The following is a 15,922-nucleotide window of genomic DNA, read 5'->3' as shown; positions in this document are numbered from 1 at the left end:
ATCACAAGACAGAGCTGTTGCTTTTGCAGCAGCATTTTTCCCTGACATTTTATTTTTAATTTATTTTCCTCCCCTAGATGTGGAAAAACCTCTGATAAGTGACTTGAAGGAGACAGAAGAGCCTCCAATGCAGACACCCCAGGGAAATCCACTGGTGCTTTCCCATACCCTACAAGAGCTGTTGAGCAAGGACACAGTGCAGGTGGAGCTGATCCCTGAGAAAAAAGGCCTATTTCTGAAACACGTGGAGTATGAGGTTTCCAGCAAGGTAATGCTGCTTGATGGTGAGCAGGGGGAAGAGTGGGAATTGTTTTCTCGGATCCATTCTGTGTAGGGCTGTCACCTGACTGAAAATTGTACGGGTTGATTAGTTGTTAGAGTTTTAGTTGATTAATCAAATAATTGCATATGAATTAAAAAACACAATTGTTCTAAAGCAGGGGTGCAGAACCTCAGTCCTGTAAGCTAAATCCGGCCCACCTATTTTGCATCCTGTTTTCCCAGTCTATTCCCTCACCCCCTTCTCCAGGCTCTGCCCCTTTCCCTGACCACTGATTGGTGACTTTCTGGCTTTTGCACCAGGTTTTGTTTTTTGTTTTTAACCATTCTAAAAGCTTGAAATGCCTCTCCTAAGGCTTACTTACTGGCAGTAAGATTATTAAACTAAAATATGCTGGTATTTTTGTTATTCCCCCCACCCCCCTGCAATGCGGTACCTGAGAGCGTCTCTGAAATTGAATTTGGCCCTCCAGCTGAAAAATGTTCAACACCCCTTTCTTACTAATAAAGTATACTTCCTTTGCTGTAGGTGATGCATGCAGGTGCTATCTTGGATGAGGCATTCCCCCTTATGTGTGAGAGAAGTTAGGATGCCGCTTCTAAGATGATGCCTCCTCCATCACTTTGTTTGCATCATCAAAGAACAAAGGAAGTATGTTGTTTTTTTCTTTAGGAAAGTCATGTTTTCTTTTATACATTTTAAATGTATGCAGATTTAATCATTTAATTTCTTCCTGTGTGTATGTGAGACAGAAGCAGGAAATGTAGAGAAAAACCAATATTTAAAAATAAATAGATCTTTAAATTTTTAATTGTGTGTTTAAAATGTAATTTTTTTTTGTTTTAAATTGCAAATACTATATTTCTCTTGAATAATTATTAGGAAATATTAAATCTGGATATAATCATGTTAGCCCTACAGTTAATCTCTAAAGTTAACCAATGCATCTACCAGATATACTGAGTTAAAGGAGGCTTTTCTGTGTAAATGAAGAACCAATCTGACCATTTCTCAAATATGTTTATACCCTGCCTACCAAATAATAGGCTTTTTATTTTCACCTGATGAAAACAATTTGCTTATTGCCCAATAACTATCAGACCTTCGTTCTACCTATCAGTCATGGGCATGTCATTTTGTTTGGTACTTCATTTATGTTAGGGTGGGGCTGGGCCAAGGCAGAGTGACGCAGAAACAAGTAACAATGGAAAGAGGAAAATACCAAATAGTCCAGTGTGCAGATTCCTATATTTCCATACGTAACCTCACAAATTGTCATGGGTGCCACTTGTAAGAAAGATCCTGCATCGGAATATTCTTAAGATAATGGCCTTGTTCATATGTCACAATTACCCAGATTTTTAAAATGTTTTCAGTTATTGTGAATGTGGTAGTGCATGCTGCTTGATCACTCCTGCTGAAAGTGAGACTGGCGAAACAACCCATGGACACTCCGTCCTTGGGTTGTTTGCTGTGATGTGTGAATCAGGAACTCTGGCTTGTCTCTCCCATGACAAGCCAGAATTGGAAGTGTTTTGAAAGTTTTTACTGCTATCAGTCACCCATCAGGATAAACAAGCTGTTTTTCCACTTTAAAAATCAGCTTGCCTGTTCAGGCAGGGGCGATCTGCTTCAGTAAAAACTTTAAAAAAACAGCTGTGTGTGCCCTGCAATTGGTGTCTACAACTGCAGCCCCGCTCTTTTCTGCTTTCTACTTTATCAGGCGAACAGGATTAATTAAACAATTACCTATCTACCTGCATAACTTAATGCCCATCCCATGTGTTAAATCATTCATCTCAGATCTCAAATTAATTTTGACAGATGCAATGTTCCTTTTATTTACTTACATATGTATATACAGTTATACCCTGACTCATCCTATGTTCAGGGTACCTTACAGGATCCAAAACCATCCAATTGTGTATTTTGGACTGGCCTGTTAATAGTACACTTTTAGAAACCAATATTAGGAATGACAGACTAACTTGAGTCTCAGACTGCCCTCCTTGGCTGTTTGAAAAGTAGAGTTGCCAAGACAGACCAGAAGTTAATATTAACCTTACTAGCAGCAACAAAAATATGCATGGCTGCACATTGGGAAAAGTGACAGTTGTACTAACTCTGGAGTGATTTAAAGGTGTATGGTCCATTGGACTGATGACAAAACTGACACTTTTTAGGGCTTGGGGTGCCAAGCAGAGTAATGTTGTTCATGGAGGATACATCTGTCAATGGCTCCTATTGGGCTTTGTGCTGTTGGTGGAAGCATAGGTGGTGACAGTAATGAGGAGTGTCTTTTAGTAGCTTAGGCTGGTATGCCAAGTGCAACTCTATCTAATGAAGGTGGACTTTGCCTCTATTACCAATGCATTAGTGACATCCAGACTAGGGTATAATGCACGCTATGTGGGGCTGCCTTTGAAAATGGTTCAGAAACTTCAACTGGTGCAAAATACAGCCACATGGACCTTAGTGTCCCTTCCAACATGATTCCTCCCTGCCTTTTAACCTCAGGTGAGAGAGCCCTCAAGTTACAGAAGTGAGACTGGCAGTAGCCATAAGCAGGGCCTTTACTGTTGTTGTCCCAAGTCTTTGAAATTCATTATAGATTTTATAACCAATTTTTAAAAAATAAAATATTAAAACAGACAATTCATAAAAATAAATTACTTAAGGCTCTATGTTTTGCTGATGCTTATAATTCAAATATGTGACAAACAAAATCCATGCTTCAACCTAAAAAGATCCCTGCAGGATCATACCAAAGGCCAGCATCGTCTTTCAGATGCAGAGAAGACCACAAGAAGGTCATGAGGGCAAAAAGCTCTCTTCTGCTGTTGTTACCCTGCTTTGCTTTATAACTGTTCAGAACCTTCAGCAGTTATAGAACATCATGATCATTTGCCTAGTTTCATGGTCAATGAGCATTCAAGAAGTGGAAGAATGTATTTATGTAATCAACCAAGATGGTCTCTGGAAAAACCAAGAGAAGTACATGTGTCCTTGAACGGTTTCAATTGTGGCATCACCTGAGCTTACTGGCAATGTCACTGATGATGATTAATTTAAGGGATTTATGATGGCCACTGGTTTACATTTTATTAAAAGGGGACCAGGGCTGATAGTTGGATTAGTCTTCCATCTTCAGAGGCAATATCCCTCTGAATACCAGCTGTTAGAGAAAAACAATGGGTTGGATTTGACAGGAGTCACTTCAGTCATGCTGTGGGGAAGGGCTATAGCTCAGGGGTAGAGGCCCTGCTTTGCATGCAGAAGGTCCCAGGTTCAATCCCCGGCTTCCCCAGGTAGGGCTGGAAAAATTCCTGCCTGAAACCCTGGAGAGCTGCTGCCAGTCTGTGTTGACAGTACTGAGCTAGATGGACCGATGGCCTGACTCAGCATAAGGCCGCTTCCTATGTTTCTGTGCTGTACTTGTAAAACATCCAAAGGCATCTGGCTGGCCACTGGTCAGGAACAGGATGCTGGACTAGAGAGACTAGCCTTCCCCAACTTGGTGCCCTCCGTATGTGGTGGACCGCAGCTCAGATGTGCTGGACTGCACCAGGTGGGGGAAGCCAGAGATAGATCTTTGTTCTGGTCCAGCAGGGCTCTTATGCTCTCATTAAAAAGAGATCAATCACATTCGTGGAGGATAAGTCTATTAGTGGTTATTTGGCATCATAGCTCAATCAGGCTTCCATGTTCAGTGATAGTATATCTCAGAAGACCAATTGCTGAGGGGTAATGAGTAAGGGAGGGTTATTGCCTTCAAACCCTGCTTGTGGGCTACCAGGAGGCATCTGGCCACTGCTGGAAATGGGACACTAGACTAGATAGACCTTTGGCCTGTTCCATTAGGACTCTTTGCATTATGAGGTACAAAGAACTGCAGTGGTCCCATTGAAACACTAAAAGGTTTCCTCTATCTCTGCTGTAGCGTTTCAGGTGCTCCGTGTACAGGCGATACAATGACTTTGTGGTCTTCCATGAGATGCTCCTTCAGAAGTTCCCATACCGTATGGTCCCTGCTCTTCCTCCAAAAAGAATGCTAGGAGGTAAGTCTTGGCTGATGAGGTGGGATGTGGGGTAGTTGTGCTTGAGGAGTGATGGCTGAAGGTGAGCCAGTTTGGAGACATCTGTAGCAACCACATTCTTCAGTTCAACTCACAAAGCAAACTATGGTTTGTACTAACCATAGTTACTCACACCATGGTTTGTGCTTGTAGGTGCATAGCAGGCAAACCAAGGTTTGGATCTGGTTGTCTGCTTTCCGTTTCCATCTGCTTAGCACTCAGCTTCATAAGTTCACTTCCATGATGAAGCAGCATTTTGAGACAGAGCAATGGTCCTAACTGTAGTTCATCAGTGGTTTGTGTATCCTGACGTAAAAGCCAGCCGCAGTTAACACAAACTGTAGTCTTCAAGCTGTGTTTCAATATCCTGGTTTGGCAGCTCCTTGCAAACCATGGTTTGTAAGCACTGTAGTTTGGCCATGGTTTGGCATTATGTCTGAATGCAGACACTGTGTCTCAAGGAGAAGCTAAGACAGTGTTGGAGAGCTGTAAGTGCCAGGCCAGAAACTCTATTGAGACAATTCAGTTCTGCATTTATGCGTATGAATACCATACTTCTCAAAATGCTCAATTTGCATGAGTTATTCCATACCCAATATTTGTATTTTGTTCTGCAAAGAGTGCTGTGGGGGCCGGAGGAAGAAGGTTCGGGCCAATGCTGGACATAAAGGGAACAAAAGAGGAAGGCTATGATGGAAAAATAGATTATTGTGAAGGGCATGAAAGGTCTGCATCCTCAACTTTGGAGCCTCTAACAAAGCTGTTCATCTACATATGAGGCTCCTTATATATAGTGATACATATTGAAGTACAGGCACTCCACATGAGAGTCTCCATAGCCACCCTCCCAAGGAGAGTCCAAAATGCAGGCAGCTGTGTTGATCCATATCCACAAACCGATTCTAGCAGTTTTCATCTCCACAAGGAGCAGGTCTTTTTTGAAAGCTAATGGTCTTCACTGCGCATTCAAGACCAAGCCATCCCCAAATATTTGCATTACAACAGGGATAGTTTACAACATGTGAAGGCAATCTTTTCTAGTGGGGGGCCGGGGGGGGGGGCAGACAGACACATTTGTCCTTGCCCCCCCCCCCACAGCTATTGTTAGGATTGCAGCTAAGTTCAGAGGGAGCAGGGCCGCCTGTGGAGGGTGACAGATGACATAACCATCCCAATTAATAGAAAGTCCTGGTGCTTCAACCCTGTGATCCCTGGTTGACACTGCTTATGCGGAGACAGGCCATTGATCCATTTAGCTCAGCACTGTCTGTACCAGGTATGGGCAGATGTCAGGCATGCGAGAGCTATTTTGTTTTTTATTAGAGCCCTGCGATCCAGATGGAGCCAGATGCAAAATGGTGGGCTTAGGGAGAGGTGCCAGTCACCTAGTGTACCTCATGAGCCATACACTGGGATGACCTGCATATGCACATATAACTCTATATTTGAGTTACTGCAGATCAGAGATTCTGATAGCTTAATTGAGAAGGAGGTGTCAAAAGCCTTTTTGTTGTTTCTGTTGTTGAAAATGTAGGGAGCCAGAAACCCTTGCAAATCACCCAGCCATCTACCAGTACTTCGCAATCCACCTTTTGCTTGCCCCTCTTCTACCCTGATCAGCAATGGCACTCTAAGGATCTCTGCCAGAGATCTTTCCCAGTCCTGCTGCCTGAAAGCCTTTTAACTGAAGGATAGCTCTACTTCTACCACTTCTCCCCTTCTCGGACCTTAAGACAAAGGGGGAGAGGAAGGCTGAAGTGCTAACTGGTCAGCCACAGAATCTTTATTGCAATTGGCAAGGTTGCAAAGCAGGCAGTGCTCAGTTTTATGTATAAATAGATGTCCCAGGAGGTTCTCAAAGCTGCCTTGGGTTTCCTCCTTTAGCGGACCGAGAGTTCATTGAGACAAGGCGGCGTGCACTGAAGCGTTTTGTTAACCTGGTGGCTCGGCACCCTCCATTCTCAGAAGATGTACTTTTGAAGCTCTTCCTCTCCTTCAGCGGGTCGGTGAGTACTTGTGAACAGCACTCTGTGTATATTTGAGTATGTTGTATGGAACTGTGCTGTGTGTATCGCTGTGTGCTCTGACTTGGATTCCTGCATTGATGGTCTTATAGGCCCTTTCCAACCCTGCTATTCTATGATTCTATGAAATATGTGTTACTAATCCTCCCTTAGCTGGAAGTATAACCTTGGTTAACTAGCGGTTAAGTTTGCAGTCACCAGATGCCGACTGAGGGTAAATCACCTGATTGCTTTTTGCTTTTTTTCCCAATCTCTTTCTTCTGCTTTTCCAGGATGTGCAAAACAAGCTGAGGGAGTTGGTCCAGGGTGTGGGAGACGAATTCATGACTTGCAGATTAGCAACTCAGGCCAAGGTATTGTCTCTGTCATGCAGCTGGAAAGCTTCCTACCTGTTTGGGGAAATAGAAGCAGCGTTATTTGAACAGGAAACTTTTTTCTTAACAAACTGAAGAACTGGCTGCAATCCTGCTCAGTTAAGGCTGCTTAAATCCCACCGACTTTGATGGAATTTGAGCAGCTTAACTGTGACTAGGACTTCACTCACTCCTGGCTAATTTGGTGGGAGGGGAACAGAGACATGACAGTCCAACTAATAACAATAATAGTTGTTCATATATTAGCACCTACATTTACATAATGTACCAACTGCCTGCAGGTTCACCATCTAAAACACACTTTTTAAGGGATTAAAGCTAATTAACTGACTGTCTTTGTAACTGAGGGATGTCTGTAATGGCACCATCTAACGGAACAGAAATAGTGCCACAAGCTAGATTACTTTTTCTAGCTAGTATTCCTTTTCTCTCAGGGCCAACTTCAAACAAGACGGTGGGGAGCTGTGATTGGATCTCGCATCTCTTTAAATGCCTTCCCCTACTGAGGGGAAGGGGAGGGCCCAGAGCACCTTTCCTCTTCCTACACCATTTCCCTGCTTCTGAATCAGCCCCCTCAAGCTGCTATTTATTTATTTAGCACATTATACACTGCCTTTCATAATATATATCCAGGGCAGCTTGTCGTGTTAGGAAAAACATACAGGTCCACGTACGTTTTCCATGTGTTGGCCTGGATGTTTTCTGTAATGAGGCACATAGGAGCTTGAGGGAGCCAATTTACATCAGGAAAATGGTATGGAAGGGAGTATTATTTATTTATTATTGACATTTATATGCTGTCTTATCTGCTAAAAGCCATCAAGGCAGTGTTGAACCATTTTTTTTTAAAAAAAGCTTCAAACAATAAAAACAGAGCATTAAAACAGTTAAAACATTAAGGGCACAATCCTATGCATGTTTGGGCGGAAAAAAGTCCTACAACTCCCAGCATCCCTCAGCCAGCCATAGTAGTTCTTGAGAGAGCAGATTCCATAGTTTGGGGGCAACATAGGAGAAAGCCCTTTCACTGTGTGCTGACAACAGGGCCTCTGCGGGTAATGGTACCACCAAAAGAGCCTCTTCTGCAGAACTTAGTACTCAAACACATTCATAGTGGGATAGGCGGTCCCTTAGATAGCCAGCTTCTGCGTCATTTAGGGCTTTAAAAGTTAAAACCAACACCTTGAATTTTGCCTGGAAAGCAATTAGTAATGAGTGCAAGTCTGTTAGGGCAGGTGTAGTATGGTCCTGCTACCATGCACCAATTATCAGCCTAGCTGCTGCATTTTGCACTGATTAAAGCTTCTGGACACTCTTCATAGATACATTGCAATAGTCTAAATGTGGTGTAACTAAGATGTGGATAACTGTTGCCAAGTCCGACTGACTCAGAAAGGGTCTCAGCTGGTGCAACAAACATAATTGTTTACCCTGCGGGTCCTGATACAATTTGGACCCTGTTATGGCTGGCTTCTAAAGAGACAGGAATTCTGATCACAGATCTCCAACATTTTACTCAGTTTGGCCCTTTAGTTTCACAATCCCCAGCCTTATTGCAGCTCTGGCTGATTATTATGTAGCAGTCATAACTGTAGTGATATCCACCCAAATTCTTGTACTTACCTTCTTGAGAAAAGGTGGATGATCTACAATCTTTTGTGGCCCATATATCCGTGGAAGGAACCCCATCTAAACTTTTCATACCTCCTGAGTTTTCTGCAGCGGTGACCTGGGATGTGTATGTGGAATCTCCTGTTTGAAGAGTGTTTTGTATGAAATTGCAAAGAGATCTCTGATTGACACATTCTCTCTTCTCTGAGCTTGCAGTCACAGTGCTTCTCTTTGTGATGTATTCTTTGTGCATTTGACAGCTCTTGTAAGACCTGTTGACCTATCTTGTGCTCTCCCTTAGAATTTCCTGCCAGCTGACATCCAGGTACAATTTGCTGCCAGCAGGGAGCTGATCCGAAACATCTACAACAGCTTTTACAAACTGCGGGACCGAGCTGAGAGAATAGCCTCCCGAGCAGTTGACAATGCCTCCGACCTCCTTATGTTTGGGAAGGAACTAAGGTAGGTTGGCTTAGGCTGAGCAACCTCTCTTGTAGCCTCAAACGCAGCATAAACTAGATGAGATGATGGAAACCTGTGATTGGGTCTCCTCTTGCTGTAAATTCTGGCGAATAGCAGCTGTGGGGGGCCTAATCCAGATTGGGACTGTGGCACTGGGAAAGGGAAGGACTAACCCTTTCCCTTGTGTTACTTTCCTGATGAAAAACACGTCCTCCCACGACTCCCCCTCCTCCATCTATTTGTTTCATTAGGGGAAGATGTTTGCATAAACAGTCTGTGTGCATGCATGTTTCCCCTAATAGCAACATACGTGTGTGTGTGTGTGTGTGTGTGTGTGTGGGGGGGGGTTAATTGGGGAAAATAGTGCACTGGGAGAGGGCAAATAGCAACTTTGGGGGGGGAGGTTAATTGGGGAAAATAGCGCAGGGGGAGAGGGTTTACCTCCTCTCTCCGTGCCACAGTCCTAATCCAGATCATGGACCCCAACTTCTGCTGTTTGCCAATATTTAAAGCCCTTGTATCTGTTTGGTTAGTACTTCTTTACATTCACGTTGTTGTTGCCAAAGTTATGCCTCTCTTCTATGTTCTTGCACACTCTCTGAGTCCCTGCACTATTTCTTCTGACAGGCACAACTGAGGATTCATGGGACCATCGATCCCATCTTCCTTTAGCAACTGTGTATGCTAATCCTACTACTGCTGGAGGTTTTCCCTTATCTCCAGGTTTATGTATCTGGCAATACTGTTGGAAAAGGTCCTCTACCTTTTCCCACAAGACCATATCTCCTTGACTCCGCCGTCCCATGGTGATGGCCCCAGGCCTGCAACAGCTGTTGCCACTGAAATGGCAGTTTTGGTCTTTTTAGTAGGATTGCCTTATTCTCGGTCCCAGCTGGGCTCTCTGAATCTGACTTCTGGGGACTGTCTTTCTTTAAACATAATTAGATCTCTGTCCCAGCCAGGCCCTCTGATCCTGATTTTTTGGGACTGTTTTTTTCCCCTTAGGTATCGTTCACTTAGTGCCAGCCATGCCCTCTAATCCCAAGCTTTTTACACTAGTGAAACAATACCAGCCGGGCCCTCCAGTCCCGACCTGGTTACTACACAAATAACAGTTGGGCCCTCTGATCCAACTGTTATTTGTGTAGTAACCAGGTCGGGACTGGAGGGCCCGGCTGGTATTGTTTCACTAGTGATCCCCCTGAACACTACCAGTCGGGTCACCCCCGATCCTCTGGTATGCAGGTTGTCCCACCTGCAGCAGGAGTGTCACTGCTCCCCCTCTCCTCATCTCTCCACCAATTAACATGGGGTAATCAGTCCCAATCAGACCTGGGATCTAAAAAGAGTTGGAGTAATGAGGCTGCACACAAGAGCTCTTCTAATCTTACATTGCTTTATTGATTACACCAACAGCATATAGAGAATTTGCACTTCACATTACAGATTTCAGATATCCTACACCTAGAATTTGGTCCCTATCCAGTCATACTCACCACAGTGGGAGGCCACCCCCACTCAATGGGACTTTGCTCCAGAGATTATGGGTCTCAATGTGCCCGCCTTCCTGATGTTACAAGAACTCTGAATTGGGCTGATCCCAGGCCCATTTTTATATCCATCAGTCCACAGTCCCTGCATGGCCACTGACCCTTAGTCCACTGTCCTGGCATTACTTCACGACCAGTTTGGCTGTTGACCCACATCTGTGGACCCACAGTCGCTGCAGACGTTTCACTGCTGACTCACAAGTCAAAAGACAGTCTTACTGCTGAGGGTGCAGTGCTCTGGGGTGAGCGGCCCACAGGCCTAATTGTTATTCCACAGGATGTTACGAGGGCTCTTTTGAGCCATTTTTCTACAGGATGCTGTAATCCCTGACACGACGCTCGCTGATATCAGACTGTGAGGGCCTCTTCACCCAGTTTTCAGAAGTGCTTACGGCATGTTTTCTGAGACTCCTAATACTCCATAGCTCATGGCCTTACTGGAACCCATCATCATTCGTATTTCAGGAACCCATTCACCCTAAAACCTGATATATAATGTGGATACATAAATGCTGAAACGTACATGATAACATGTACAAACAAATGTAATACACAAACTGCAATGCCTAGTCTCACACCTGCTCCCTAAAAAGGCTAAGGCTGCAATCCTATACACACCTACCTGGGAGTAAGTCCCATTGAACGCAATGGGATTTACTTCCGAGTAGTCATGTAAAGGATTGCACTGTAAGAGAATTTCAGTTGTTCGCAAGCAGCTCTGTATATCCTCAGCGTAGGGAGTATTTCTGAAGAGTGATACTGCAGGGAGAAGCATTGGCTGGTTTCCCTCAGTGTGTCAATACTTGGTACTGTTTGTACTTTTGCCTGCTGTTGCTACTTTATCCTGTGTTGGATCTGAATGAGCTTGTGACAGCACCATGCAAGCATGGAATGTGATGGTGGGCATGGAATTCAGTAATGCCTCTCATTCTGTGAAAAGCACATTTTTAGCCCTTATGGTTTCAACGCTGGGCTTGGAAGTGTGTGGTTGATGCCTGCTAAAATCTCAGAAGTGGGGATCTAAGCAGGATCGCTTGTGGTCAGAGCACCTTGCCTGTACAAACTACTCGTGGGAATAGGATACCTGTTATAAAATAAGCAAATATATATCCATAGGAACATCGGAAGCTTCCTTATGTCAGACCCTGGGTCCATCTAGCCCAGTATCGTTGACAGTGGTTGGCAGCGATGGCTCTCCAGGCTTTCAGGCAGGATTTTTTCCTAGCCCTACCTGGAGAAGCCGGGGATCGAACCTGGGACCTTCTGCATGCAAAGCAGGGGCTCTACCATTGAGCTGCGGTGCTTCCCACAATGAAGAAGCTGAACCTTTTCCTGTACTTGCACATTTTTCTCAGTTTGCACAATGCTTAGAAGTTGCAGAATTCTGCTTAGCTTGGTGCAGAATTTTGGTTTACTCATTTTTGGTGCAGAGCACCCTGTTGCCCTGCGTAGCTGGCAGTTGCGGAAGAACAAGAGCACATGGTGAAAATAAGAGGCTTGGATTTCGAAAGTAACGAGGGACAGGTTAAAAAGAGAATCAAGTTGTGATTTGGAACAAACTCTGACGAAGAGGGAACATTTGGGCAGCCTCTCTGGGTTTTATGGAAGTTTCTTGCCGGATCCCAACAAACCCTTCTCCTCTTCCTGTAGTGCTTTGGGCTCCGACACAACTCCGCTCCCTTCCTGGGCAGCTTTGAACAACAGCGCTTGGGGCAACCTAAAGCAGGCTCTGAAAGGCCTCTCCGTCGAATTTGCACTGCTAGCTGACAAAGCTGTGCAGCAGGTGAGCTCCTGCCACTGCTTCCTTATCCTTCATGACGTACAGTGGATATCCTGATGAAGATGGGCCTTGTAGTTGGGTCTCTCCTCCCGGCCCCATGGGGGCCCTGTAGGATAAGATCTGAAAGCAGTCATATTTTAGGTCCACAGTGGTACTAGAAGTGGAGGCCTGTGGCTCTGATGTCAGTGGGACAGTGAATCCACTCTGGATTTCAGTTAGAACAACCGTACGTTGGGTAGCTCCTTTGCAGCTGTGACTGGTTCTGACTGAAACCCAGAGAGGATTCACCACCCCACTGACATTGAAGCCACTAGCCTCCACTGTGTACAAGATGTCAGTTGGAAGGTAAGAGAGCTGTTCTGGTGGTTCAGATTAAGGCACTGGGCCCTGTTGCCAGGTTCCTTTTTCAAGCTACCTTGAGCCTTACTTCTCTTCTGTTCCCCTCCCTGGGCTCTACTTGGGTCAAGAGCCTCAGCCATGAGCTCGTTAGTCCAGAATAATCAGAGTAATTCCACTGTAGCTACCTAAAATGGGAACCAAGTAAGCATTAGAACCTGGAAATGGCTTTCTCTCTGCTCTAGATCTGGCCAAACTGTTGCCTAAATTCACACTGTTTCGTTAACTCACTTGCCCTTCTGCTTTCTAGGGTAAACAGGAAGAGAGTGATGTGGTGGAGAAGCTGAACCTTTTCCTCGACTTGCTGCAGTCCTATAAAGTAAGTCCGCTTTCATCTTGCCAGTGTGTGATGAAACTGTTCAGAAATAGCTGTGTGTGCTCACTGGAAGACCTTGCATCAGTTCAATAGAAAACCAGCCAGGGAGTTGGTCATGAGGCCAAACTAGACATTGGAAGAGGAGTTAGTGGTGAGGAGTGCTGGGGGTGGGGGAGGGAAACCTGCATCAAGACAGCCTGAATTATGTCACCTGAATGAATTGTGCAAATATCCCTATATTATTCATGTAAAATAATGTATTTGGCTTCTGTTAGCCTTGGGAAGGGCAAACATTCTCAAGTGCACTGAAGCGCCCCCCCCCCCCCCCACACACACACACATTTCAGCCTTGCTTTTGAGCTTTGGCTGGCCTTGTCCATAGACTTCCAGGCCTATCTTGAAAGCCTTGGAGAGTAGAAACATACTTCTTTTAAAAGAGATGCAAAGTTGAGATGCTCAGCACGCTGGAAAAAAAAGGTCTGTACACTGTAGTGCAAGGCCAGCAAGCTGGGACCCACTGGACATGGCCATGGAAGAGGCAACCCTGTTTGCTCCAGCCAAATATGAGTTTGGGATAGAGAACAGGTCCTCTGAAGACCTTAATTCTTGGGCAGGCTCATATTAGCAGTGCAGAATCAAGGCAGGAAAATCAAGATTACATTCCCAACAGTGAGAGGGGGAGAGAGACTTTTCCGTGTGAGGTCTCCAACCCTGCTATCTCCCCCGTACACTTGTAGCCCCAGCTCCATCTTTACAAGTTTCTCTTTGACACCAGCATGGTCCCAGTGATGATGTGTAGTAAGAACAGGGGTCAATTTCACTCCATGCTTTCTGGGGCTGCATGGGGTCAGCTATAGCAGCCTCTTTGGTTTCCTCCTCAATGAGGAGGTACATGTAGTTGTCTGTGAGGGCTGGAAGGAGCTCCACCCTCACGTCAGCCTGTAGGACTACCTTAGATGGTCGTCTCTCAAACTCCATATGGAGGAAGCTCGCTCGAAGTTGTGGAAAACCATCAGAAGATGAAGGAGAACTTTTAGCTAGAGTGAGGCAACAGGTTGAGCACTGAGAGTGCCGGACACCCGGTAGTGTTTTTCCAAAATATTTTATGTGCTGCAGGGCGCTGCAAGGAGTTTAGACTGTCATTTACATAAGGAACATTTACAAAGGATAAAAAGCATCCTCTTTTGTCACTCTGCACCACCTAACTTTTCTCTCCGCAATGTAGGACCTGTGTGAGAGACATGAGAAGGGAGTTTTGCACAAGCACCAGAGAGCCTTGCATAAATATAGTATGATGAAAAAGCAGATGATGAGCGCCACAGTACAGAACAAGGAGCCAGAGACTGTAGAGCAGCTGGAGTCCCGAATTCTGGAGGTACAATAGTCTGCTTCTTATACAGCAATATGTGCTTGCTAGCTAAGCATTTAGGGCTTGCGTGCATGCCATGATTCTGTCCAAGCAAAGAAATATACAGGACTCGGCATAGCCCAAATAATTTTGCATTTTGAGAATCTTACTTTTCATTAAACTGCCCACAAACAAGAGCCTGGTGACTAGCCCTTATGGCTGTGGGCACTGCCTGGTGAAATGTCTGTAGAAAGGGGTTGGCAAGATTTCCAGTCATTGAGGATGGGGTGAGGGATTAGTGACCTTGGGCTTTTGGCAGTCAGCAGAAAATGGCTGCCCATAAAGCCAGGTTTTAAATTGGCAGAAAACCGGAAAAGATGGTCCAAGTGTGTTTGTGTTTGCAAAGCATTCCATAGCCTATATAGAGACAGCGTGGTCCAGTTCGTAAAAGACAAGACATAGAGACTTAAGAATGTGTAGCACTTTAAGGGTCATCGCCAGCACTTTCATCTGAGCCTGGAAGTTTATAGGAAGCCACCAGAGCTGAGGTAAGAAAGGAAGAATGTACATCTTGGGGCTTCTCCGTGTCAAAAGAGAAGCCATCTTCAAAAGCAACCTCATGACATTCTTGTGTGCTTCCTCATCACCCACAGATAACCAGCATCTTAGCTGACAGAGAAGATCAGGTTGAGAGCATGTCCTGCCACATGAGGAGACTGTGGACATGTTGGCAAAACCTCATGGTTGTCCTGGTAGCATGACCAGTGAGGCAGCTTCCCAGTACCAATAATTACTTGCTGGCTCACCTTGCTCGTTGCTCCCAAGCTTGTAGGGCAAGTGACTTTTGCTCTTGTGAATGCTCATGTTCCAGAAACAGAACTTAACCACCCCATTCTAGCAGAAGTGAGAAACTACTTTTGAGAAGTGTATGTTACATCTTGTCCTTTGTGTATCCTCTTCAGAAAACCCCACAAATTATTTTTCTTTCTCAGCAAGAAAACGCGATCCTGACAATGGAGCTACGTAATTACTTCTCTCTGTACTGTCTGCACCAAGAGACTCAACTGATTCACATTTACCTTCCTCTCACATCTCACATCTTGGGGGCTTTTGTCAATTCTCAGATCCAAGGTCATAAGGAGGTGAGCACCTTTTAATGTTGCAACCTACCTGCTGGACTGTTCGGTGGGTCATCTTTCGCTTCAGCATCCTTCAGTTTGGTTTTCAGTTTTGTCCTTTTCTTTGAAAGGTCAAAGTCTCTTTCATACGTGGTTAAGGCATAATCTCCGTCTTGGCCAATGTGGATTCATTAATGAACAACTGGGAGAAAATGTTAAAAGTATGGAGAGCTCTTGTTCAGGATTCCAGCCAGCCATGCTCTCTTTCAGAATATTCCATTTCCCCTTCCCACCTGGGTTTCCATTCCCCCCCCCCCCCAAACAAGTCAGCATTTTATGGCTGTTTTGAGGGGGTTTTCTTCTGCAAACCTTGTGATTCCTTCGAGTCTGTTGATAACTCCCTCTTGTGTGTGGATGGTGCTGTTTTGGCTCCATAAGCAACAGCACGCATACTTCCAACACTGGAAAGAGGGGGAATGATGATATGTACATTCACTGGATTTCTGAGATGAGACCTGCTTTTTCTACATTAGCTAAGCAGAAATATCCAAATTGCCCTCTAGATGGTTTACTGTTTTCAGCATTTT

At 44.8% G+C, this 15,922-nt stretch overlaps 1 protein-coding gene across 5 annotated transcripts in view; it reads left to right on the top strand.

Moving 5' to 3' along the window:
* The window catches only part of SNX8 (sorting nexin 8), a 48,194-nt gene that overhangs the window by 22,529 nt on the left and 9,743 nt on the right, over positions 1–15,922 (top strand). For 3 of the 5 annotated variants that reach the window (XM_084818240.1, XM_084818237.1, XM_084818239.1), the window contains exons 2-10: positions 78–268; positions 4,221–4,338; positions 6,241–6,362; positions 6,653–6,733; positions 8,667–8,827; positions 12,028–12,160; positions 12,804–12,872; positions 14,095–14,244; positions 15,210–15,359. In XM_084818240.1, coding sequence (XP_084674366.1) covers positions 128–268; positions 4,221–4,338; positions 6,241–6,362; positions 6,653–6,733; positions 8,667–8,827; positions 12,028–12,160; positions 12,804–12,872; positions 14,095–14,244; positions 15,210–15,359 — 1,125 coding nt within the window. In that variant the 5' untranslated portion in view covers positions 78–127. Of the gene's footprint in view, positions 1–77; positions 269–808; positions 932–4,220; positions 4,339–6,240; positions 6,363–6,652; positions 6,734–8,666; positions 8,828–12,027; positions 12,161–12,803; positions 12,873–14,094; positions 14,245–15,209; positions 15,360–15,922 lie in introns of those variants that run through there. The other 2 variants (XM_084818242.1, XM_084818238.1) reach the window with 2 other exon arrangements.

Source organism: Heloderma suspectum, chromosome 12 (genome assembly GCF_057233095.1).
Source record: "Heloderma suspectum isolate Gila_16-S chromosome 12, 16-S_ref, whole genome shotgun sequence".
Lineage (NCBI taxonomy): Eukaryota > Metazoa > Chordata > Lepidosauria > Squamata > Helodermatidae > Heloderma > Heloderma suspectum.
The sequence above is the reverse complement of the archived record's forward strand: the minus strand, read 5'-3'. Positions and strand labels throughout refer to the sequence as shown.